Source organism: Girardinichthys multiradiatus, chromosome X, assembly GCF_021462225.1.
Source record: "Girardinichthys multiradiatus isolate DD_20200921_A chromosome X, DD_fGirMul_XY1, whole genome shotgun sequence".
In the NCBI taxonomy this organism is placed as follows: domain Eukaryota; kingdom Metazoa; phylum Chordata; class Actinopteri; order Cyprinodontiformes; family Goodeidae; genus Girardinichthys; species Girardinichthys multiradiatus.
In genome coordinates this window covers 2,697,137-2,724,250 of record NC_061817.1, presented here as the reverse complement: position 1 = coordinate 2,724,250, position 27,114 = coordinate 2,697,137, and the positions used below count along the sequence as shown (strand labels likewise).

Genomic DNA, 27,114 nt, shown 5'->3' with positions numbered 1-27,114 from the left:
ATACATATATAGATATATATATATATAGAGAGAGAGAGAGAGAAAATGAACCAATAGATGTTTGCTGATATGTCTGACAAGACTAAAGACTTAGAGGCAAGAAAGAAAATAGAAAGCCAATCTGGGTCAGACAGGCAAGCTGCTTTCAGAGTGACATACAGGACTAGTGAAAAAACTGAACCACAGTTCTATATACATGGAACTATAGAAACTGCTCTGAACCAATCAGAGCGAAGCAGCAGCCAACGAGAAGTAACACTGCCCTATAGATTTCTCCCTTTACCTGAATTCTTGACATTTTTTCAGCAATGAGGTAGACAGTGTGCTTCATCTTGTACCCTGCCTAAAACACACACACCCTACATATCTTCTGCTGCCTGTTGGGGGAAGGGTCTTCTCCAAAGGTTTAACGGTCAAAAAGAAGCTAGTAAGTAAAAAAAAAAAACCAAAAAAAAAAAGAACAATCGAAACAAAGTGCAGAAGAAAAACACAAAAGGGGAAAGCCCTAAAACATAAAAGAATGATTAAATGTTTTATTCTTTAGAAATTAACATGATTCATTTGCCAGAATAGATTTAAATAGAGATTTTTGCTATGTTTGAATGTTAGACAGGGAAGGTTATGGACCACTTATAAGCTCAATTTTCTTTCTAAGTCTATAGGCACAACATTGTCTTTTTTTTTCTCTGATGGCAACACAAGGGGCCTGTTGTTTTAGGAAAACACAAGCGGAAGTAAGAGAGCTCAGGGAAAATGGCGGCCGTCAGTTGAGCTTAGTTTTACTTCCACCAGCAGACAGGAAGGGTCACTTTAGAGAACAGAATCAGGGGAAATATGTTGGAGTGGAACCTTTTCTTTCTTTACTTTTACAACAAATCTCTTCTTTTATTTCTAATTACTTTTCCTCCACAAACATGAGATTATTTTATTTAAAGAATTAGATCAGAAGCTACAACAGCTTTACATAGTTTACATTCAAAAACTAGTTTAGAAAATCTAAATCACTTTTATACTCAAATTATCTGATTACTTCCTTTTTCATCCAAGATGTACTGTTCTTCATTCAAATAAACAACGCCTTCATTAGAGTGCTAAACATCTGTAGATATTTTCTCCAGAACCCAACTTTATCAAAAACTAGTTAAAAATGACACTGTGTGTCAAACCATCCTGAAACAGCCCTGGCTTTGGTAAATCGTAGTTATTACAGGTATAATTTCTGTGTATATTATTATACACAAAGAAAATCTGATTTCCCACTTGAATATCTTTTTTATTAGACCAGAGCCAATTACAATAAAAATTCCAACATCTGGTCCAAAAATGTATATTTATTAAAACTATTTTGCCAGATAGCTCTAAATGTTTCTTTTGCATTTAGTGGTCTGGCATCCTACTGTTTTAATGTGCCTGTTAAAGAGCCTGCAGTTAGAGAAACATTGAACGGTAAACGGACTGAACTTATATAGCACTTTTTCAGTCATACAGATCGCTCAAAGTGCTTTACACTAGAGCCACATTCACCCAATTGCACTCACCAACGCTAACACATTCATACACCGACACGCAGATCGGTGTATGAGGTTAAGTGCCTTGCCCAGGGGCACATCGACATATGGCAGGAAGAAGCTGGAATCGAACCCACAACCTTCTGATTGCAGACGACTACTCTTCCTACTGAGCCCACAGTTGCCTCTGAACAAATGAGGAGAGTGGCAGATTCCACAGATCAAGGCCTTTGGGCCAACTACCCCAAAGGTCCTAACAGGTTACTGAGGGGTCAAAATCCTCTATCAGATGAAGGATACATCTATCTGCTACAGAAAATGTCCAAATGAACCCAAACAAGATCAGAGCAGGTTACATTGATCATCCTTCACCAGGATCATCCTTTCAAAAATAAACTGCATATTTCAAAGCACAAAAAATGTTTCAATAAATGCAAAATACATTGTTCTTTTTCCTTAGCCAAGCTTGTACAAAACATTTCTATCCATTTTTATTTCTACAGTATGTGAAAAGGAAAATGTGAACCACCAGCTGACCCTCTAGAAATTATATGTGTGATAATAGTTTCTAGTAACAGACAACAGTTATTAATTCTGAAACAAACCCGCATTATTAACCAGATAGAAAAGAGTCACCATGACGGGGATGAACAGTAATTCAACTTTTAGTATATAGTGTTAACACAGATAAAGCTGTGTATTTACTTTATGAAGAGATGCAAATGTAGTGTAACTAAGATCAAATCTAAAACTCTTCTGAAATCAATTAAAATATTTTAATTGAAATTGGTTTCCTGTAAAAATCTAAAACCAGTCTCCCTGCAAAATATGATGGATTATTTCCCTGTATGATGGCAATAACACAAGAAATTATAATTAAATATATAACAATGTTACTGCCTTTATTTAAAAATCAAAAGCAACAATTATTCTTACTATTGAAAAAATACAATTATTACAGATATAATTTCATACACAGAATTCACAACATTTTCAGAATAAACATCTGCTAAAACGTAGAAATAGTTTAATTAAAGTATGAGTTGAATTTGTCATGTAAGTCAGGGAAAAGCCTTCTTCAGACAGCTGACTGGCAAAGCAGAGCAATATGTGGGGGAAGGGCAACACAGCCCAGAAAACTCCAGAACTTTCTCTGGCTCTCATTAAAAAGACTTCAGACCATAGAACAGTAGAAACATGGAACACCATGTTACCAGTAATTGGCCCATGCATATGCAGGTATTACCAACAATTAGTTATTTATCTAGTTATAATGGGTTAAATTTTATTTTGAAGATACTTAACTTTTATGCACACAAAGCAGGTCTGAGGCTTTGGTTATGTTTAACCAAGGGGTGGAAAAGGGGAAACGCAATACCGAAAAGAAGCTGAAGAGTCCAGAGCATTATAAGTTGAAGCACGGCAGTGCTTTTCTGGGTGAAGAGTAAGTAGCTTAATAAAACCTGAAAACCTGGTCACAAATATCAAATTACATGTTTTATATCTCTGCAACAACGCATCAACAATGTGGACTGAATGAGAGCTGTGAAGAATAATTTATGATACAATTTTAGAACCTTTTTAGTGCTAAAATACTTTAAACAAATGAGTTCATTGCAATCATTCCACTCACACAGCTCTAAAAGTTTGACGCTAGCGCTTTGGAGCTAAACTTTAACCACTCATTTCAGTCTGTGGTTAAACTTAGAGAATAATTCAGTCTAATGATGTTCGACATGATGCCAACAGAGTAAACTATTTGTACTATACTAAACTTCAATGCTACAACTCATTTGCACACATACTACTGCTGGTCTGCTCAGAGAAGAATGATACTGAAGAAAAAAACAATCTAGGAAAGGCTGGAGCTTCTTAGAGCCAGTTTATATGTGAAGCAATGCTACCTGTGGGTAGGTAACATACCCAGTGTGAGTTACCAAGGTGATCAACATGATCTCCAGCTGGAAGGAGCATAAACAGTGCTGCCCCTCCCCAACTTATTGCTATGCACTGCTGGTCAGCCAGGTTAGATTTGACTACTACTGTGTCCTTGGACTTACAAGAAGGACAAATTCAGTTGTTTGGAAATATTTCCTGTCACTAAAAACATGGACAGTCATGGTGTGCAACAGGAAAGCCTGGACTAATTAATAACATAGAGTATAATAACCAATACACACTAATTATTTTATTTAACACTAGGGGTGGGTAATATAGACTTGACATGTTATCATTGTGGTTTGTGGTATTTACTGCAATCAGAATAAAAGCAACCAAAAACCTTTGGTCAGGTGCGTTCATGTGTAGATAATCATATTATTTTGCTTATGCTCATTTTAAGTCCATTAAACACGGCAAGTAATGGGAACATCGTAGTTAATGAATATTTTAACAGACAAAATCATAAATACAACAGGGTTAACAAACAATGTGTTACTGAAGTTTTAGTCTCCATTAGTAGATTTTAAATACAAGGATTTGTTTTCTATTAGACTTGCACTTTTCACTGAAATGAGGCCCCTTTCTCTTCATCACACAGTTTGGCATTCACAGCATTCCGAATTTACAGGATTATTATTTTTAAATAAATCAATATTCCTGGCTTTGTTTTATTTGTTCTTATCATGCTGGAAATGGCACTTTCTACCTGTAGACTATTTCAAACTATTATGTTACTCATTACTTTCTTTTCTGGGGCAAAAACTGGTTGTTTAAAAATTTTTTTTGCTATATTCATAAAAGAAATTAAGGCAGTCCTACTAAAGGATGCAGCTCCTTTTTACGGTTTTTGATATAACACTGCTTTAAAACTACTGCTGACAGATACCATTACTGTAATAATCAGGAGATTAGTATTACTTTTGGCAGCCGTTGGATTAATGGGAGTATTTCTATTTTAAATGAAAGCAATCAGATCATGTTATGGTATTTTTACTCAAAGTCATTATACTGTGTGACAGATAGCGGCCCCATGCTTTTTTTCCCTCATTTGTTTTATGGATTTTTGGAAAATTGTTTTTGGGTATAACTCCAAATCTCCAAGCTGTTTTTGGTTAAAATGGGATTATATTTTGTAGGAATTCTGTTGCAACCTTGAGCTCGTAGACATTTTGCTTTCGCTTCCCAATTTAAATATTTGAATGCAAATCTAAGTGCTGAGGGGGTAGGAGAAATAATTCAGCACTCTGTTAAAGAGAATACAAGCAACCATTTATAGCCATATACAGCTATGGGGTCTCCTTCTCATTCAAGGAAAGCATGGCAGAAGTCCTCTAAGCTGAAGGCATTTTAATCATCAGCGGTGTAGCAAATGTCAAAATCAGAACCAGCCAAGGAATAGCTTGGGTAACCCAAGTGTAACACTAAGGAGAACCTTACAATAAAAAGAAATAATGAATCCCTTACAGACAAGAGACACCAGCAGCCATCTTGCATAAACACCTGTTGAAATCCAGAAGTGACTAAATCCGAGTGGATTTTTCAGTGAAATGTCAGAGTAACCAGAAACAACAAACGTTTGTTGATCCGTGCCATGACTGAAGCAGTTCTCTGTGCATGCTCACAAAAACACAATAACCACGGGCTCCCAACCACCACACAGACCCGACCCCTGGGCCCCAACCAGAAAGCCTCCACCCTCCTCCTTCCTTTGTCTTCAAGTCTTGATTGTTCCTCGGGCCCCTCCCCCTCCCATTCCTCCTGGTGTGTCATGCATGTACCCAGATGTGTGTGCAGTTTATTTTTGGTGAGAGAAAGAGCAAATCGACAGAAAGAAGGAAGGGACAGATGGTTTGAACCAGAGAGAAAAAACAATCAGAAAAGGATGAAGGAGGGGAGGGCTTCTTAAAGAGGCAGGCCTTATTTAGCTCTTCTTTTAAAATGTGGCCATATTTCTCCACACTCCGCTTTATTTTCCTGGACCCTGAATGAAGACTAAATAACAACTTTTAATTTATTATTAGGTTCTTCTTTTATTAAGAAAGCGTTTTACAATATGCAGCATATTTTGGGCAAGATCTATTTAAAAAAAAGTTGACAAAAAAGTTGAATCAGTCCCCCCCAACGATAAATAATGAAACAACAATTTCAATAATTTCCTAAAACATCACTGGGTTGGAGTTTGAATTTACTGTGAACTATTTTTCATCCACACAGGGTTAAAGTTATGCATACATGCTGAAATGTATGCATACACTCCCACTAATATTTTCCCTTCACATATTGCAAAAGGACCACACACCATCCACAAACGTTTGGATATTTGACCACGTGTCTCATCAGAAATGGTACATTTAAGTTAAAACCATTGCTGGCTAATCATTGTTCACAAATCTTTAACAGCACTGAAGTTGAACCAGTTTTGATGTGTGTTTGGGATCATTGTACCTCAGGAACCATCTGACCCACACTGTCAGCCACAATGAAGCACATTTACCCCCCCACTGTTAGGCAGAAATGGGAAAACGGGGCGTCCACCCCGACACTCAAACTTTGACACTCACACTTTGCTTGATCAAACATTTAGAAACAATATTCAGTTACATGGCGCCGTTTGAAAATGTGTAATCTCTACTAACCTGCTCTTTCTAAAACCAACTGTTTAAAGACAAAAACTAATTTGTTTTTATTTTTTTAAAACAGATATGTTGGGGGTATTTCAGTAATAAATAACAAATCTTATTTAACAAGTCACCGCTGTATGGAATTTGCAGAATTAGTTTTCTGTCATCCCTTTAAAGAAGAAACTGACCAGAAAATAGTCTTATCACTCTCTCCTTAGTCTTATTGGTCCAGTATTGTTAAAACAATTTTCTTTACTAATAACATTAAAATAAGTATCTTAAAATGGTTTATTGATTCTGTTCAACTAACGAGCATCTTAAGAGATTTAAATGTGAGAACCACAGACAAACAATGGTACATTTATATTGACAATCCCTGTATCCAAAAGATATTCCAATTATGGAAAATGTGTTTGGTTACACAGATCCTGACACCAAGCTACGCTCCCAATATAATGTGATTAAACTGTTCAGTAAGCTAGCAAAACTACATGTTTATAAATCCAAATTCCACTATTATAAGCCACGTTTTACTAAATTAATCTTACACAGAAAGCACTATCAATTTAAAATGGCACAAAATGGCCAGTGTTTACTAATTCTAAACCTAAATTTGTATTTATCGTATTTTCTGGCTGAAATAAAATTGTTCTCCATTCTCTTTCTAATCAGAAATAAAAAATAAAAAAAAACAGTGGTAAGCTAAAGCTAGCTTGCTCATAATTCAGGTCGTAGCATATTTCAGTGCAGCTCCAGTTCATTTTGTGCGAAAAAAAAAATTAAGAGAAGAATTTTTTCTCTGCTCCTTCATAAGGTAAGAGCTTTGCTTATGTTATTATTAAATACCAGTACATTAAGCTGCTCTCTCTCTGCTTAGCTCATCTCTCCCACACAGACAGCTGTTTGCTGATAGAGACCTGCAGCTGAGTGCAGAGGCACACAGGGGGCGCTGCAACCAGCGGACAATGGAGGAGTCGGACTTTCACTGCTCTATACTGTGGACGTCAGTGGAAAACAAGACTGATTAGTAAAAAAAAAAACACAACATTAGCACAGCCAATAACATTTTTTCAAGCTATGCATACACAATAAAAGTTTTTTTAAAACTGGCCAACGCTGTATCATCATCATGGACTGACAGGGTGTCAACCACGCAAAAAACCCTCTGCTTCAAATACTGATACTTTCAAGCTCAACTAACAAGTAAACCTGCCCGGAGGGACAAGCTAACTTTGAGTTATTTGTCCAAAGTGACAGGAAGTGTTAACTGTAACACTAGTGAAGGTATCCTTGACTGGAAGTGACTTGGGTGTATTGCACCACATGGATGACATAATAAAGAAGGATTTAATTAAGAATATCTCTTAATCAGTATATCTATATTTCCATCTATTATCCATCGTAATGCTCAATAGGGACCAAACTACTGTGGGTTTTGTTCTGTCTTGATGAACGTGAGTATGAATGTGTGAAGGTAATGAAAATGATTGCTAAATCTTTACCAAGTTTAACAAATAAACACATTTATGATTGAACCAATCACCACCTTTTAGATCATTTTGAAATGCTAAAGTACTGACACTGCAGCAGGAGGTCAAAAAAGACCATACAAAACCAGTTCCACTGACTGAATGAACGTAGGTCAGGAAAACGGCTATAGTTCAAATAGTCTTGAAGACTGTATAAAAGTAGAAGTAGATGTACCATCTAGGTTGAAGCACCTGGTCCGCCATCTGTAACTGAACCTCTATAATGCTAAGATAACAGGAACTGCAAAAGCATAATTTTAATTAAAACAAATATGATCAAATGATTGGAGCTTTGAATGGTTTGAACAATTTGAATGGTTCAGTAAAGACCAGATTCTAAAGAAAAGCTGCTTGAAAGAAGAGTTCTATACTTTTTCTTTTCATACCAAAGAGATTAAATCAGCTGTTTGGAAAACTTTCCAGCTTCAGAGTAAACCAACTAATACCTCCTTGTTACATTTGTGTTACTCTATTAAAGAGCAGAACAGTGGAAATGTATAATTTTTTGCACAATACGTAACTGACAAATACTACTAAATTTAGCAGGTGTCTATTCAAATTTTCTACTTAGGTCTGTGTATTAAAAAAAATTTGCAAATGTACAAATGAGTAAAAGAAATACTGTACTGAAAGAATCACATAAAAACCCATCTCTACACTAGAATGTGCAACACATAAGCAGAGCAAACTAGATTTACCAGCTCACACACAGAGTCTAAAGATGAGTACACACAGAATTTCAGGAGGTAGGTGTTACATATAAATATAACCCAGAACAGGTGCATTTCCAGATAATTTTTACTTTATTCCACAGTGAACAAAGAATATTTTACATTTCTAAAAATATTTAGATTTTATTATTTTCTATAATTTCCTGAAGTGGCCAGTAGAGAATCAACTGAAGATCTGGATAGATTATGTCTATTTCTAAAGGAATAGTGAGTGTAGCCACTGTCTGTCTGGTTGGATAGATAGAATATTCAACAATAAAACCACCTGAAATATTTGAACAACAATGTGCTGCTAGCTTAGTATAATGCCTTATAATAACTCCCTTTATTTCTGTCTGGAGATCCTATTCCTGCAGGAAAGCACACATAAAATGCATCTTTTGCAAATACATTTAGTTTTTGGTAGAATTCATTTGCAGAAGATGTTTGAGTTTTGTGAAACCAAGCCAGATAAAAACAACAGGAGTCCAGAATCATTTAGTAAAAACAAATTACAACTACAGTTAGAAAACAAGCAGGAAAATCTGAGCCAGGCTCAAGCAAACACTCTAACAAAGTATTTTTTGGCTTATTAACATTACATAACCAAACCACTTTAACAACCGCTGTGACACACAGTACATCACACAGCATCGCTCCTAAATTTCTACAACCCAGTTTGCGATAAGACAACTACAAATAAGTAGGTAGTCTGGGGGTTTACTAAAGCCTTTATGGTATTCCACAAAACTCCATACAGAACAGTTCTTACCACAGACGTAAAATGATCTCAAATTTGTTAATGAGTACATCTGACTAATGTCTGTAAGATAATGAAAACAGGAATCCAGCTTATTCCCTGTGTCACTCCTAGCTTTGCCACAGTCTTTATTTTATCCAAACACTCAATAAAAGAAAATCAGAGATTCTTTTGGAGTTTCTTTGAAAACTTAAGTTGATCCTGTGTTTTCCATTTGATTTGAAGAGACCTACCAGACAACTTCTTATAAAATCATTTCAGTACATACCTCTAAACACAAATATGTATTTGTACAAAATTTCCTGAAGGTTAATTTGCTCCTTTTATTCTGTGCTGAGCTGAGTAGGAGAAAATACTCATTTAAGCCAACTTATTTCTTTCAGGCTGAAACAACTGTTCTCATCCCTGTTTTCTAATTTTAATACTTTGATCTTAGACACATATAGGTCTAAGGCAACTGCCTGGACATAGGTTCACCTTCCATTAGCCAAACTGTCCGAGATGCAGCAAAACTGCAGTTTCAATTCAAACTACATGAATCCATCTTCCAGCCACTTTCACCGCGTCGCTTCAGCTTGCCGTCTGCTTTTGTTTCCATCGCTCAGCGTCGGCTCTTTGTGGAAAGCACTAGGGTGGTGCAGCAAACATGGCAACACGCCAAGGGATGGCAAGGCATAACGAGAGCGAGGGAGAAATGAAAAATACTGTACAGGAGAGTGATGGAAACCAGTGAGCAAATGTGGATGCAGAGCAAGAGAGCTGTCAGAGCATGCGTGTGGGGGAGGACCCATTCACTCCTCTAGACATAGAGGTGGGTGACCAAAGGTAGTTCTGCCAGATGATTGGTCGCACCCCCCTTGCACCCTCCACTCACTGTCCCCTCCTTCTCCCATTAGCCAGCCACAAGAGGGGAGGAAATCCAGCCATGGCTCCCTCAAAGCCTTATTCTCTGGTCTCTCTGAATGCTACAGTGTCTTACATTCTCCATGCATTTTATATACATTTTCATCATGTATGCATTTCATTTCATGTAGAAGAACAACAGCTATTATGCAGGGCAATATCCGAATTCCTTCACATTAAATTCACCTGTGGATTATTATCAAAGCAGTGAACAAGTATAAAACCTGGGTGTAGCAATCTCCACCTCCACCTTCCTGCTTTGAAGCATACATCCAGCTCCTCCAAGTCTATGAGCTTAGGACTATAAACCAACGTCCTCTAGGAGCTCTTTAGATTGATTCTGTAGACTTCCTCTGCTGCCTTCTGCACCTATATGTCCATCATCCATTATAACTGAATCTGACATTTGAACCGTTGAACCTGAACAAAAGGAGATGCTGTATGATTTCAGAACAAAGGGATCACCAATACATAACATATGCATTAACCTATAGAAAATTCAAATATTCTCTCTCCATTCTTCATGTCAGTCATGTTGTGCAGCCGTCTTGCAGATTAAAGGTTGCCATTTTATAGCTCAGATTTTACAGCTCGGTACAGCAGGCCATGTTCACATAACCCTAACACAGTCGCCTTAACCTGACTTTATTCCACATGTTATAGCGCAATTAAAGCTTCATTTTATTACTATATGGGCCTAAAGAATTATTCTACTCGGTTCATTTTATATACAGTATATTACCCTAAGTCACTTTCAGTGCTCATTTATATCAGCACTAAGTTGTAACAGATGTCTTCTGAAGGCACTTTACAGACAACTCCAGTTTATACAGATTTAAAAAGAATCTAATTTGGTCCAAATATGCAAATCAATCATTCATTCAAAAACAATCCAATCAAATGATCGCATTCAGACCCAGTTACATGAAATTAGATTTGGATTATAGTAAATTACAATCAAAGGCATTTAATCTTATAATGCCAACTCATGGAAAGCTGTGTAACTTTACATATTTGCTACTCTTGACTTGTAGTGCCATGAAAGGCTGGAAAAGCATCCAAAGTAACTCTTAGGCTACGTTCACACTGCAGCTTGAAGTGACCCAAATTCGATTTTTTTGCCCTTGTACGACCTGTGCGATCAAAACTTTGTATGACAGTCTGCACGTCATACAAAGGATTGTGAACCTGTGCTCCCAAAATAAAAAATAAAAAAACACCCCAACAGTCAATATATGCATTTTTTGTCATTTAAAAATTAAAAACATGCATTTCCTAATCTGTCTTTTGATGTGACCAGTAGTAAATTTGACTTTTTAAATGTTTTGCTAATTTGCTAAAAACGTTTTCAGCGATGTTAAAAGGTCATTGGAGGCATTATGGGTAATGCTTGTCACTTCAAATATGTTGCCTTCTATCAAGGAACCTATGAATATGATCCTGAAAATATGCAATTGGCTAATAAAAACTTCGTTTATAATAGATTAATTGTTCATTGTAAATCACAAACTTAGTTATTCTTTTATCTGAGCAATATATAGACGAAGTGTACAGATTTGGTCCCATGATGTGCTCTAGTTATTATCCAAGAGAACACAGCAACAATTCCTCCAACTAAAAATAGGAGACAATTAACTAACTAACCTGTATATACAATGGCTCTGCTTCAAGCTCATAAATTAGAGCCAATTGTATAGAAAATACTTCAACAGCTGCCAAAGTAAATATTAAGGAAAATATCTAATGATACTTATTAACATAGAGTGAAAAAAATTTTGTCTTCAGCATATCCTGAGCCCCATAAGTTATAATTATATCTTTAGTATGAAACTATCTAACCAATGTCTAAACACATTTATTTTTAACACACACACAGCCTTTCTTCAATAACTGCAGACCTAGTGCATGTAAAAAATAGAAAGCCCACATACATGACAGAACAATTTTATCAGGAAGATATTTCACATTCCATTAAAGCCACATGTTTCTTTATGCTATATATAATTAATATTTTCATTTTATAGGCTGCGTGCTCTGAGAAAAATGTCTTTTGTAGAAGGGATCCACATTCAGATCTTCACACTTTGGTTTGTCCAGACTGTGTGCCCACCATTCCCTGGCCAAATGTTACATTATAAAGAGGGAGTTTCCCCGACAATAAGGATTCCATACATGTATGCTCTCACCACGTTGGCTAGTTTCCTCTAAACAGACCACCGTGCACACACACACACACACACCCCCCACACACACACCCCCTTGAATCTTTCCTGTCCACCAATACCTTCTACAAACCCACTGCAGCCTGACACACATTCCAAAAACTCTCATGATGAATACTATTACTGTCTTGGAATGTTAAAAGCCTTCCGTATGCAGCTTCAACAAAATATAGACAGACGGACACACATTCATTTCTTCCATGTTCACAACATGACCAGGGGTCAGGGGGTATTGACCCCCCCCCTGCAGCTAATAGGTTCAGACCTGCTGCTTGCAGCATAGAAAGAGAATTGAAGTATTTTTCTTCCAGAAAGCGGGCTGCCCCTCCCCCTCCATAAGGGCCAGTTCCCTCTCAACACCCCTCCTCCAGCACAAACACACACCTCCATTGAAGTCCCATTTCACAAACAACTGAATTCTGCTACTTAAAGGTGTTGAGGCTATTTTAAAGCCACGCCAATAGCTTCTTCATAGGCCGCAGGATGGACCTGAAGTTGAACCAGCTCCCCTCACACTCACACAACAACACTGGAGACGTTTAGTGTCACATACAATTTTCAATACAATCCAATATTAAACAGAAACTCCTTGTCATATATGTTTGCTTCTTTTTCGTGATTTATTAGATCTATAAACATTTGCATTAAATTTGACTCCACTTCTGATTTAATTGGATATTGACAAAGAGATCGTTTTGGAAATGTTTTCACCATAAAGCGTCTCAGAAGCGTGCGTGCAAAGATCAAATCTGGCTGCTAATATTCAAATAATTTTTACTTGTTTTGTGAATAATCTTGCTCTTGCTGAAAGGCTGTATGAACAGCCATTTTAGGATGGGGCTTCCAATTGTTGGGAGTTGCGGAATAAATGGACAGACTCGCAAATGAGCCGTATTAGTTGTACCGCTAAAACAGGGTGCGTCAGCCGCACACACTGCGGGTGGAGGAGGGGATAAATGCTGCCTGCACGCCGTTGCAGCCAGCCTTTTTTCAGCTGAAACCTTCGCCATTTTGCTGACTGCCTGATGTGGAGAGCTTGTTTTTCGCCTGATAGTATCACGTGTTTTAGCGCCACCGACACCCTGTCGCCCACGGAGATCCTTACAAATAGTCTTCTATGTAAAAAGGGTTATCAGAGGGAAGGCCTGGGAGTCCCCTCGCGCAATACAGCACCACCAGAATAATTATCTGCAAAATTCTGCCATTTAAAGCCTTCTGTTCTTTGTGCTGGCCGAATTTAATGCGCATGTTCGAGATCTGTCCTTACAGCCCAGCGCAAAAGCAACGCCAATCTCTGCTAGTGTTGCACAATTTTAACTGTGCAATCAGGCAACAGGGCGGACACCTAAAAAATCTACTCTTAATTAAATACTTAGCGATGTTAATATACGGAGCAGTCAACAAAAATATATAGCTGACTGGAATTTAATAAAATATGAATATGCACAACACTGCATGTTTACTGAGTATTTTGATAATGGAGCACACGTGAGGCGAAATGGGGGAGATGTGCTGAATCTGTGCCAAAGGTTACAGGGACGAATCGAGGACTATAAGCGAATTCCGTAATGCTGCTAAAAACAGGTGTGGTTTAGATCTTAATACAGAGCAGATGAGCTACGATGAACGCCAGACTATTCACTTAAGCGCGGAATTTTAAACGCCATTAATGTGTAGACCTCCGTGGTGATTTTAAAACAAGCCAATTTCACACCCAAAACAGCAGGAAATATTTTACACATGAATTTGTTGTGGGAAAAGCGTGTGAGTTCGCAATTACATTACAGTTACTAAACAAAAATAGGAAATGTTTCCACAAATTGCATGAATTGAAGCAATCAGTCCAACAAGAGTTTTTATTTATTTAGGACTCCAGTTCAGTTCTGTAAATCTCTGCATATCAAACAACAGCAGTAGAAACCTAGCGGCCCTCCACATTCACGTAAATACGTCGATAGCACCTTATATTTTTTTTATAAATGAAAAGTGTTTGGAATCACGCCACAAGCATGCAAATGTCACGTTGATTAAGAGCTACACATAAAATAACAGTGCCTTAATGCAGAAGAGAAATGCATTGAAAACGAGTATACCACACCATTCAGCCCCTGCATAATTAACACAATGTGGCCACATTTAAAGCAGGTAGTGTCGCCTGTTGAGTTCGTTAAGAACTGATGGTGACGACTTTGTCTAGAATATATTTTGTAATCCTTTACGGTTTATCCTTACTAAATGTTTTACTTACTAACCAATATCAGTTTATTTAAAAGAGGGAGGAAATGTAAGCTACAAACAGCCAACAGAGCACAGCAGGCACCAAGACCAAAGCTGTCACAGTGCAGTTCCTCAGCAATGGCCGACAGAGTACAAAGCAACAACACGTTTCTGTTCTGCAAGCTTCCCAGACTGGTTTAACACTACTGCAAAGGAAAATAGGCAGAAAACTGCATTTTCATTCAAAACTTTCTCACAACGAAAGATGATAAAATACATGCAAAGGTGTGTTTAGAAGCGAGTTTAAAGTTTTTAAGGGGTTTCTGTACCTTTGCTTCTTGGGTACAGAGTGCTCGACCTCAATACGTTTCCCATGAAGTTCCACTTTACCTGAGAAAAAAAATAAACAAGGAGAGTTCAGAAATATGTGTGGCTACATGCTAACTGTTGACTAGCCATGCAGGCCTAAGGAGGGGGTTTGAAGTTTTTAAGCTACAAAGCTGAAGTAATGGAGTCACTGCAACGACCTATTCTTCAGCCAATGATGGTAACAACCTAAAAATAGCAAATAGGCTTAGAAAAGACTCCAAAAGATTTTAAAGTATTAAAGTACCCGTCACATAATTCTATTATTCCAACCCAAAACTTAAAATGATGCGTTAAAATGATGTTTTCGATATAAGGTTAGAGTTCAGACAGAAGAAGAAGCAGCTGACTGGCATGGCGACCTCGCCTCTCTTCATGTTACACATGTAGGAAACCATGAAAAATCCGCTGCACTGGGGCTACGTACGAGACAGAGGGAAATGAAACTGGTGATATTCGGTTCATGAATTCGCAAGACAATTAAACATAGATTAGCCTCTTCTCTACCTTTGTCATAGTGGAGTCTCATCTTAAAGGGGGAGGGGGGATTAGTAAAGCTTTACTCTATATCACACTGAAGGCTGTTCAATCAAGCCTCCTGGGGGTCAGGGAGCTAAGACATATTCTCAATTTTCATAATAAAAAAATTCTTTTCACTAATTTTCATCTGGTGCATAGCAAAAACTTCATTTAGAGATACACGTTCTCAATCAGGACCGTAAATTTGCACTATACACGACCACCCCCCAGCAAAAGTTGAATTACTTTCCTGGGTATATATTCCACGGTACACCTTCATTCATTAAGCCACTACCAAACAAGTTCCTTAACAGCATAAATGTATTTTCATGTGCCGCGTTTATGCAGAAGCCTAGGAAATGCACGGAGAATAAAACTGGGACACACTGTTGAGGGTGAGCATGGAGCCGGGGCTGCACAGCAGCATCTAAAACCGAAATTACTATCAATTAAACTAAAACGGAACTTCAGGCGGCTTACTGTCATTTTCTACTCACCCGAAAAGGTTTCGATTGCTTTCATTGCCCAGTGATCATCAGGACAGTCCACAAAGGCATAGCCGTTTTTCATTAGGAACTGTCCGGAGTATGGGATCTTGTGATCCTCGAAGGTTTTGATCAAGTCATCGGCAGTCACGCTGTCGCCTAGGTTCCCAATGTACAGTTTGTGCATGGTGGTTTATTTTCTGAGTCCAAAATATGGAAAAAAAAAAAAAAAAGAAAAGAAAAGCGAAGAAAACTGTAATTTAAGGAAAACAAAAAGTTGCGATCGTGAAATCAGATAGTGTAACCAGCTCCTCTGTCACACCGCTCTCAAACAGAAACTGGAATTCACGCTAAAGGATAAATATTGATGCAAGATTGATAACCAAAAATGACAGGCTACAGAACAAAACTTCGGACGAAAGCCAAAATAAAAAAATGAAATTGTAAAAGTCGAACCAGGGGATGAGTGAATGTATTTGTAAATCCCGCTGGATTAGAGGAGCAGAAGAAATAAAATCCGTTGGTTCGCAGCCGGCTCCAGCAGTCGAAGCAGCACCCTGTGGGCTCTCTATCGGACTGTGGATTATAGTGGGTAAAAGCTATTGGGTTGATGATGGGTCTGTGTTGGAAGAGTGGGCAAAAACTCTGGCGGGACCAGATCAAATCGGGAGTAGGCTTGTTTTCCGTTCTCTCTCTCCTTTCTACCCCTATCTTTCTCAGCGAGCAGCCGGCTGAGCGATGACGCCGCCCCTCCTTAGACTGGGTATTCACGTTTTTTTAACCACGTGGTCTATCTGGAATAGGACTAGAGAGGCGGAAGGGGAGGGTCCAATAATATTCCAGTTTCTTTACCAGATGAGAGCATATGTGAGCAACTGGAAATTCTATGGATCGTTGCGGTCTTCTTTTTGGCGGCTTATTTATATAACACTAACCAGTAACAGTTGCTTCCGCTCTTCTGATCATTAGCCTGTATGAGATAGCAGTCAACACTGCGCTGAGTTGCTGAATTTCCAACTGCTATTTAAATTTGTCTCGTTCTGTACCCCTGGTAAGGTGTTGATGGAAAAACGTATAGCTTGATGTTGGAAGCAATCACTAATTGTGTATCCTCTCCCTCCAACCAAGCATACTAATAAGGGTGTCAATGTACAGACACAAAAAAGTCGAGCCTCCAAATGTTCCTGTACAGCCCTGCTAGCGAGACTGACCAGTAAAATTCTTGGACTTTGAAAATTAAACTTTAAAAATGTATTATATGGTAAGAGTTTGTAACTGAAACAATGTGTCAAATATGGCGGCTTTCCTTTGTGACTACTGCGTAAGACTAGCCTACCTGCCCTAGGAGGGCGGCCGTAGATTAAATGAGTCTTAATAGCCTCAAGCTGGTGCGACTGAAATAAAGGTTATTTATTGCTCTATGTATTATTTTAATGGTCTGTGGCTTAATTCTAAATGAACTCCAGCTTAATTCCTGGGAGTTTTATAGTTTTGTACTGTGTTGCATAGCCCAACAAATAACATGGCGTTGTCTCAGACCTCCAACCTCTCAAAATGGAGGCTGTACCAGTTCCTAAGGCCTGCCCCGACTGCACAGGCTGCGTGGAGTACGGCTGAATCATTATGGCGCAGTGTGGATATAATCCGCTTTCTCACATGTGGGTTCTCTTTGCTGTTCCTTACCAGAGTCTCATTTAACATGGTTATATTAATATAGTGATGGGCGTGGATCATGTAACCACACACTGAACACAGAGGGTGTTACATGCCATCTATCTGCGCAGCGTTTAGAAGATGCATCCAAATGTCGAGACGGATCCAAACCCTAATTTTTCTTTCTCATAACTACTCCTACAGCAAACAATAAGCACTGTATTATACGAAGCTTCTATGCCTTTGCTAACGAAATAGCAGCTTGTACAAACATCTCAACAGGAGCATCGTAATTCAAACGTTTATTGAACTGGAACCCTGAAAAAAATATAAAACTATGTCCAAAAGCCTTGGTATGGCTTCCTATGAGCAAATACATTGCATGTGATTAAACTCTATTAGTGATTAAACCATCAAATAGATCATGGATAAATGCTAGAACTTAGCTGTTCTAACCAAACACTTCATACAGTCTGTTCGTGTGGTATTCCTAGAGATTCATTTACAACTTTCAGAGTTTTTCCATGCCCTGATTGTTTATTGATTTTATTTAGGACACCTCAAATATCCTACCTTTACCCAGTCAGGTGACAAATTGTTTTAAAAGAAGTTCAGGCTGATGTGTCCATTTTTCCCTTATCTTGACACAATCAGGTTTGCTTTAAGTCATGTAAAGAGTTTTTGTCTTTTTCCTACACATACATATGTAACATATATGTTGTGCTCATTGGTGAACCTTTAAGCCACACAGCTCTGTACAAATCTGACAGTTTTCTTTCCATCCCTACCTGCAGGAATAGTTTTTAGAATAAACAGAATAACAAGCTATGAACAACTTTATTTGAAACTATAAATTACAATGAACTTACATTATTTTCAAACCTCAAAGTACCAAAAGTGGAATGTATAGAGATTGCATACTCTTGAAAGCTCAGTTCAGGTTTGGTTTCTGCTTTTTCACCATTAAGCATCTGTGATTGTACACATGCTGTTGAGGAAATATTTCTAAAGAACTTCATTAGGAAGGGAAATGTAGCACAGATAAAGGTCAGAATTCATATGAACAATGCATGGAAAGATAAAGTAGCTGTGATATGGATAAGAAGTACATTTGTCAAGGCTCATTTCCAGGCAGTGTCCTAAGAGTTGTAGGTTTCTAAGGTTCAGGCTATTGAGAGAGCTGAAGTTCAACATACTTGACTATAATCTCCATATTGTCTCTACAGCTAGTTCAGTTCAATTCAGTTCATTTATATAACACCAGTTCACAACAAATATTGTCTCAAGGCACTTTACAAAACAAGTCAGTTCAATCCAATCGTACAGTCAGATTCAACGTCACTTATATACTAGTAGCTGCTAGCAGTAGAATGCATTGAATATATAGTAAAAAATACCATACTCATGAGTAACATGTACTTTAAATTTAGGAACTTGAAACTATCAAAGGTTTGGGTTTTTTTTGCCAAAAGACTGAATCTTGAAGTTAATATACTCTGTTGTCTCATTAATAATACAGAGAAAGCAGAGAATGTGTGTTTAGTTACTTCACTGCTATATAGAACATTTTTCTCCATACATGTAACAAAACAAATTTATGAAAGGATTTCTGCCTCTTGGCGTTAGAACAGCATGTCAGGAGCAGCATGTCTCTGTGTGTGTCTGGGGGAAGGGGTGGACATGCAGAGGTCAAAGGTTGGGGAGAAATGGGGTGAATTGGACGAGAATGTTGAGGGAGGAGACAAACAGCCTGTGAACATGCACAGGCTGGCTGTTAATGATTATATGTCCTCTGCTTTTCACTCTTGGAAAGTCAGATCAACACATTCTAGATTATATTATTATCCCTCAAGTCAATTTGTCTTTTTGAAGTGTAGCGTAACAATAATAAATATGAAGTTTTCGAGCACCTTATCCCACTCCTCTTCCTGACATGTTCCTCTCTTCTTCATGGAGCCAATAAACAGCAACAGAGGAGAGCACAGTTATGTCACCCAACTAGAATAGTCATATTCCTAGATCAGGTTGGTTTACCTACAGTAGAATTGTTTGCTGAAATGAATTTTGTTCACACCAAATAATGACAGCAGCTTCAAAGAATCTTAGTAGGTTTGCCGCCATCAGAGATTTTCCATCAGGGAAAAGCAGAGTAAGCCAGAGAGCCAGATTCATCCTCCAAATCATCAGCAACCTGTAAGAAACAAAATCAAACAATTTTTAATAAAAATTCAATCATTAGAGTACAAGTTATTCTACTGAGGATCTGCAGGAGTACCAGAGCATGGCTATGTATAAAATTCATACAAATCCCATAAACAGAACTAATATGACTGGAATGTATTAAGTATAGTTTATTTTTATCCAAAATGTCATAAAGAGAAAGCTGGATTCAGATATTTTTTTCACAGAATCATTTACAGACTGCAGAAACAAACATATTTAAAGAACAGTCTACATCTGTACCATAATCAGACCAAATACATCTCCGTCAGACGAACAAGACCCTCGTCAAAACCATTGTTTTTTTGATTTCTAAATTTGAAAATCTGGACATATTTCAGATCTTTCTGTGTTTTGGTCTTGTATGTAAAGAGCTCAGGCCAACAGAGCATTCAGGCCTCAGGTGAAAAAAGCTGTGTACCATCCATAGTTAGCAGTGTGAAGGTGAAGGAAACACCATGCTGCCCACTACTTATTGTCAGGATGTATCCTAATGTTTCTGTAGAATATCTGCACAGGTCCAGCAGCTGCTGCTTGACTAATGATGGAACACATTGTTACATCCTGTATGTGATTCCAGTTTACTATACCTCTTCTGCCAGTTATTACTGGCCTGTTAAGCTCTTCTATATTGTGAGATCAGATTTACATTTACAACTTGGACAATTGAGTTGTGTGATGAGCAATACTAATGATGTAAAGATATCAATGATTTGAGTTATCTGTGTTTATGGGTGTGTGAATAACATGCAGGTTTAATGAGCACAACAAGCAACACCTGGACCTAATTTCTTGAATCAGGTAAAACAACGACAGGCGGCTAAAAATTCAGAGCTTCCACTAATCGCACAAATGTATATTAGAAAATGAAGGCAACTTTTTCAAACCAAATGTGTCCATTTTAAAGCACCGAAAGAGGATTATTTATCTCCATTACCTGTGGTAGATATACTTGAATCAGTAAAACAGGGTTACTATAAACCTCCTGCTTCAAAATTCTACGCCTTTCAAGACTGAGATTTCTACATTTTTCCAGTAGTTTTTACAAAATGCCAAACATTTCAGAACAAAACCTTTGCTTGGCTAAGTCTGAACAGATTTTTGGAATCTGCTCCATTTCTAAACCTATAAAACTTAAGATCTGGCTTGTGTATGTGATCTGTGATACTTTTGTATAGATTTTAAAAATATTGAAACAGTAAGTGTCAAGGCATGTTTTCTTGCCATTTAAACCAGACCCAGTTTAAAACCCTGATACAAGACTGGCTAGACAGAAAACTGCTGTGAAATGTTGGAATTTTTTTAATGAGTGTGGATTTATTTGTGGGTTTTGCATCAGTGACTAAAAAAATTTTAAATGTTGCATAAACATTACGTTGTGAGGTGGCAGGTAAAAGTTAAAACATTTTATCTAAATATAAAACTAAATAAATATTTAAAACTTGGTAAATAATAAAATCCATTTCCATGGTTTTCCAGACCTCAGGACTGTGTACAGGAATCCTGTTAAAAACGGAGCAAGTTTCACAAAGTTACTTCAGTTACTGCTGTCGTTTCAACATTAAATCTCATCTAACTTTTTACGTGCCTTTCCACTGTTGTAAATCACTAGAGAAGTGGATCTCTAGTTAACTTACAATCACTGCTGAAAACAAATGTTAAATAACTTTTAAACTATCTGGAGGTGAATAAATAACTCCAGGGCTCCCCAGTTAGTCTAATCCAGTTATTAACCTGTTGATCTGAAACATTTTCACAAGGTTTTAAAAAAACTAAATCAAAACTAATGACGTTTAAATAGTTAAAGGTATGGTATTATTAAATCATCTTCATCTCAAAAGGAAAATGGAGATATATTTGGTTACTGAAAGCAACAAAATAACCTAACAAATCTATGCCTGGTTTGTAATGGAAATCCCTTTGTTATTATTATTCATTTGTTTTCCATTTGTAACATTTAAAGTCACTCTGTCATGTAAAATGGCAAATTATTGTGCTTCTTACACACTGGTGCCTTGTTTGGATTTATGTTGTCAATTTGTAATGTTTCAATTCAACAGTTTCCCACATATTTATGACAGATATTTGATATTATGTTAGGCCTTAAAAAGGAACCCGCAAACAACATGAAAAATGCAAGCCTAGCAGTAAATAATTAGGAGCAACACTATTTTTAACGAATTTATAGCCTAAAAACAGATCTGCTGCCGTGCATCAACACATGATGACAGCTAGCTGACAAAACCTTCAACTGTAGGTTTGCACTTCTGCTTGATGGCTAAACCTGGATTATTTTAGAATGGCAAAAGTCTCCAGAGGTAAATTTAAGGTAATTACAGTTCAAAGCCCTGGTGGGCAACTCAATATTACTTTAGATTTTACCTTCTAGAAAAACCAAACATAGAAAAAATCTAGAAAAACAAACATGTTTTTCCATTGTGGGTTTTCTTATCCATATTTATCTAAACTTAAAAATTCTAAATCCCTTTTTGTTGTTTTCCTATCGTCTTTTTTCTTGCTAATAAATATTTCTAAAACAAAACTTCAGGGAAAACCTCAACAGACAGGCGCAGAAAAACTAGGAGGTCTATATGAGCTGATCTCACAAGGCTTTAACTCCAACATTGGAGAGGAAAACCTACGTTTCTTTAGAATCATACAAAAATAAACAGGAAAATGGAAGCAGGCTGCCTAACCTGTAGGTGGCTCTTGCTTCCTGCCTTGACATCATGGAAACAGGATGTGTTCTCTAACAGTTTTCAGCCATCATAAAAACTCACCTTTCACCCTGGATTTATTGCTGCACAGAAACAGAAATGATTATGTGCAAAGATGGATTCAAAATCTAAAACAATAAGAAAACACAAGTCCTAGAATAAATTAGGCACATGGAAACAGTGCAGTCAAAATGCTAAAACACATTAATGTCCGATTTGGTACTATAGTACCTTTTTAGTTTGGCTATGTTCTGTTTAATTATGATAAACACAGTTTATTTTACAATTAGTTGTGTTTTCATGTTGCTAATGTTACATTATATGAATGTATACTTTAAATACTACCTGCTTGTCATTTGGAGATAGTGTTTGCATTTGAATATTGTTTAATTAGTACATTTGGAATTTTTACTTCAATCGAGTGTTGCCTTTGTATTTAGCTCTCAGGGTAATTCTATTACACCTGATGAATGAAAAAGATCATTTTAGCTAACCTTGGCACATTTATTGGGTAGATTTAAACAACCTGTCACATTACACCGCGTCCAATTCAAAAATACTGCAATTTTTTTACAAAAACACAAACATAATTTGGTAAAATAGATTTTTCTCTTTTTCCTCCACAACTTTCGAAAAAGCTTTGAAATATCTTCAGACACACCTCCCTCCATTCATACCTTTAAAGGTTCACCCTAAATGTCTCTCAAATGCATCCTTCTATTTATAATACTCTTTTATTATGTAGTTCTTTACTTCATTTTACTTCATTCTAACTTTCCTGATGATGGTTTTACTCGCAGCTGTTTTAGTTTATGTTTTTGTCAGCATCTTGGGCACAACTCCCTGGAAGAAATGATGTGTATTTTCATGGGAGCTGCCTGGTTAAATATATTAATTTAATACTTAACAGTTTTTTCAAATGCTTTCTTGTTATATGAACTAAAATATAAAAAAGAAGAAAATGATTAGAGATTATAAGTATAAAGCAGCATGAATTGATTGTATTATTTAGTGATTGTGCTTGTACTGTGGTGTTAATTAAAACTAGTTTGTTGTTTTATTTTTTTTTAAGTAGAAAAATAACAACTGATAAAGCATCTTCAAATAAGATGAACGGGATGTAGCCGTAGAAACATGAAATAATTCTGCTAGAAGCAACTCCAATTAAATATTTGAACAAAATATGAAGCTGAGAATCAGTGATGTTTTAAAATTGCTGCTCTGTGTTATTTAGGACCTGGATGTCCTCCAGATTGGTCTCAGGTTAAACTGAAAGCCTTGTTGTCAGCACCGCCAGACAGGAAACCACAGATTTTATTATTATTAAACAGGGAGTTTAACCGTTTGTGGGTCGGACTCACCGGGTTTGATGGAGCGTTAGGTCCAGAACCCCTCATGTGGCGGACAGGAGCCCAGAGGACCTCTGCTCTGTGTTGCCACACAAAATGGAGCTAGAAGCAGGGACCAGAGAGGGGGAGGGGGCTGATAATGTCAGGAAACAAAACACTAAAACACAAAGATTCACATTAAGAAGCAAAAAGATTGTTTTATTTGAATAATAATAAAAAAATTCGGTGTAAATAATTTTTATTTAAACCTGTTGGTTTTCAGAACAATTTCATAAAAGGAAAATACATTTTAATGATACTACAGACACTAAATGGAAGTTTTCCATCATGTTACATTAATTATTCAAAATGTTCAACTTACCTTATTTGCTAGATCGTTTGCAACGTTGAACGAATAGAGAACATATGGTTAGCATAATTGCTGCGTAGAAACAAAAAGATATAGAGGCGAAACCAAAAACCTCCGAAAACTGCTTTTTAGCTTAATTTCCTCCTTAATATTCGGCTCGCTGATACAAAACCAAACCCTTACAGTGTCCTCTCTATGGAGCTTTCGTTAATTTAGCCATGAAGTTTACCTCTCCATGTGGACCTTACCTCAAGTCTTGTTGAAGCCGTATAAAATGACAACAAGCCGTTAGTCTTTCTGTCTGTCACTACCGCCACCTACAGGCGAATATGTGCCATGACACCTAGGCCTGTGCTTTTTAGGCCTCCAGCCTGACCGCTTTGTTGAGGCCTTAAGACATCTCCGTGGACAAACTCGTCAAACAAGACAGAAACTATTCTTCTAATTAGATTAAACACATCTCCAGGTCGCAGGTTTCTTTTTTTTTAATCCAATCACATCTTTCAAGTTTAAATAATCCTGTTCCGTTTGAATGTTTTTTTTATATATTTAATAAATCATAAATCACACATTGAGCATAATGTAGGAATTATCACCAAAAGAAACAGAGGAATCTTTAAATATTTATCTCCGAAACGTGTCCATATATTTTACAAGTCTTCTAGAAAGCAAGTTAAGGGCGTTCTTAACTAACTATAAACCGAACGTGTTCGGTTTATAAACTCAATTAGGCAGTGGATATAGGTGTTCTGTTTCCTTTGATTGGAATTAATTGATAAGCATTTTCACTGCGGATGTGTTAACGGAAAGTGATCCAGTTAGAGGCCGGTGCTGAATGCACAGAGGCCCTGACACGGGCCGATATAGTAATAAAAAAATTGGCGCTATGGAGCCTCATATCGAAATGAGAAACATTTTTCGATCAATAACCACCGAACGTGCCGGAACCAAGCCCCACCCACCGACTAGTAGATTTTAATTCGCGGCGATCCGCACCAGAGGCTCGCGCGACCGAAAGCCTAAAAGCGTAGAATCTGCGTGACAAAGGCGCGTGTTCCGGCTCAGGGCTTTCCTTCCGACGCGCGCTCCCGCCACGTGCACGCTGCATTATGGAGCTTCTTTAAAAAAGTGAAATTAAATTGACAAAATTAATGGACGTTAGAGTCACTGTCATTAGGTCTTCTAAAATGATATACGTTATTATTTATTATTATTATTATTATTATTTATTATTATTATTATTTATTATTATTATTATTATTTATTATTATTATTATTTGTGAATGTCAGTTTCCAGGTGAAAAACTGTGTACAACTATCCTCTCTAAAGGCGTTTAGTAATACATCAACATGAGAAACGAAAGAATACGTTTTGTTGCAGATATCACACAGCAACAGAACTGAGTAACTCAAAAATATTTTTCAAGGTGCTTCTGGTGTAACAATGCAGGGATTCGGAGTTTAATTTATGTCATACACCTTAAAAACCTGCATGTGTAACATTCTATAGTAAATAGCTTTAAAATTATGTTAAGTGTTTCAGCTCTTTGTCTGATATTAGTCACTCACTATACTGAATGTGTCTATGTCTCTAAACTAATAATGGGTAATAATTACTTACAATTCTTGTTTTTCCAAACTCTGCAATCTAGATTGATCTGCCTGACTGACAGTAGTGAACATTTTGGGTAGTATTTTGTATTCCTTAATAAATATTTATTTATTCATCTTGTTATGGTCAAAAAGCATAGTTTTTACAGGCAGTGACAGAAAGGTATTTGTATCCACTTACAATGGGGCCACAGAACCTTCTCAAGCAGGTGCGCCATGCATAGCAAGTTGTTCTTTCCATTGGTTTCTCTTGTCACAGTCATTGGAGGTTGGCTGATCTGAAAATTAAAGGCTTGTCACAAGAAGAGAAGAAACTCCCCAACACACTTTGTTAATGTAAACTATAGCCAGGTAAACACACAGAAAAAACACTTGTTTCTTCAGTAATCAGATGTCTGGAGGGAGGACTATCGATTCAGCCAAAATTCAGGAAGAATGGACATAAATCACAAAACTGCAAAGGACAGAATTACCCAGAGTCTGAATAATTAAACAGAACACAATGGAAAAAAGACTGAATAACATAATGGGCTAATAACCGTCATTCCACCACCTTTTTTTTTCCTTTAAAATATGTTGGACAGTAAGTCTTTAAGTAAAATTGTCAGATTTAAGGTTCCTTTTGAAAACAGTCTTTAAACAAATCTTAAACATACTTTCCATTAAGCCCACATTTCTGTTTTAAAAATATTTTTTATTGGTCTGATGTTATAATTATCAGAAAAAAAGCTTGAAAGCATCAAGGTGCAAATAATATAGACAACTCACTTCAAGGTGAAATTTCAGGATGAACCTAAAATGCACTATAACCTTTACATATGAACTCAATGTGACCTACTTTAAACCTTTCAATGCATATTTCCAACTGTTCAGTGTTTCAGAACTTTTGGTACATGTTGTTTTCTAACAAGGAGCTTAATGGTAAAATTCACAACAGGTGTTTGATCCATGAATTGACCAATAACTTTCCTGGTAAAATCAAAAGTGGTATTTAAACACTGCTCATCATGCTGATCACATCATGAAACTGAGACGACAACTAATAATTCATCAACATTCACCATTGAGAGGCTTCAAACAGGATGTTCTCAGACAGAAGTGGCCACTGAGGTTAGAGTTTCATAGAGTGTCATCAGCAGGTTGCAACAGAGATAGAGACTGGAAGAGTCATTCAACTCCGGGCACATTTAAGGAAGGTAAGAGGCACCTAAGGATCATGTCAGACCATTTAAATCCGATTACATCAGTGTAGTCTGCATGCTAGACAATCTGCAAGGATACCTGACCGCGGCACCAGGCACATTGTCGCATGGGCCAGGGAGCATTTACGCTGGACGAGGAACCAGAGGGCCTCAGTGGTTTTGTCTGATGAAAGTCACTGAGCAGAAATGATGGACACCAAAGATCTTGAAGACATCAAGGAGAACATTATGC

General features: G+C 37.2%; 1 protein-coding gene and 1 long non-coding RNA gene across 7 annotated transcripts in view; both read right to left on the bottom strand.

Moving 5' to 3' along the window:
• LOC124862840 (insulin-like growth factor 2 mRNA-binding protein 1) overlaps positions 1–16,541 on the bottom strand; it is a 60,174-nt gene extending 43,633 nt beyond the window's left edge. Inside the window, exons 1-2 of the mRNA XM_047357004.1 lie at positions 15,794–16,541; positions 14,741–14,801 (exon numbers count right to left, since the gene is read on the bottom strand). Of these exons, the coding sequence (XP_047212960.1) occupies positions 14,741–14,801; positions 15,794–15,968 (236 nt within the window). The 5' untranslated portion in view covers positions 15,969–16,541. The remainder of the gene's footprint in view (positions 1–14,740; positions 14,802–15,793) is intronic.
• Positions 16,542–18,257: 1,716 nt separating this feature from the next.
• LOC124862536 lies at positions 18,258–24,381 on the bottom strand. Of its 6 annotated transcripts, none has more exons than XR_007036939.1 (5): positions 24,318–24,377; positions 24,082–24,089; positions 23,733–23,822; positions 22,351–22,454; positions 18,258–19,625 (listed from the first exon to the last, which is right to left on the bottom strand). It is a non-coding gene; the product is annotated as an uncharacterized LOC124862536 (long non-coding RNA). The 6 variants fall into 6 exon arrangements; XR_007036935.1 differs by having other exon boundaries at positions 23,733–23,877; positions 24,318–24,354; XR_007036937.1 differs by lacking the exon at positions 24,318–24,377 and adding an exon at positions 24,299–24,310 and having other exon boundaries at positions 23,733–23,877.
• Positions 24,382–27,114: the final 2,733 nt, after the last annotated feature.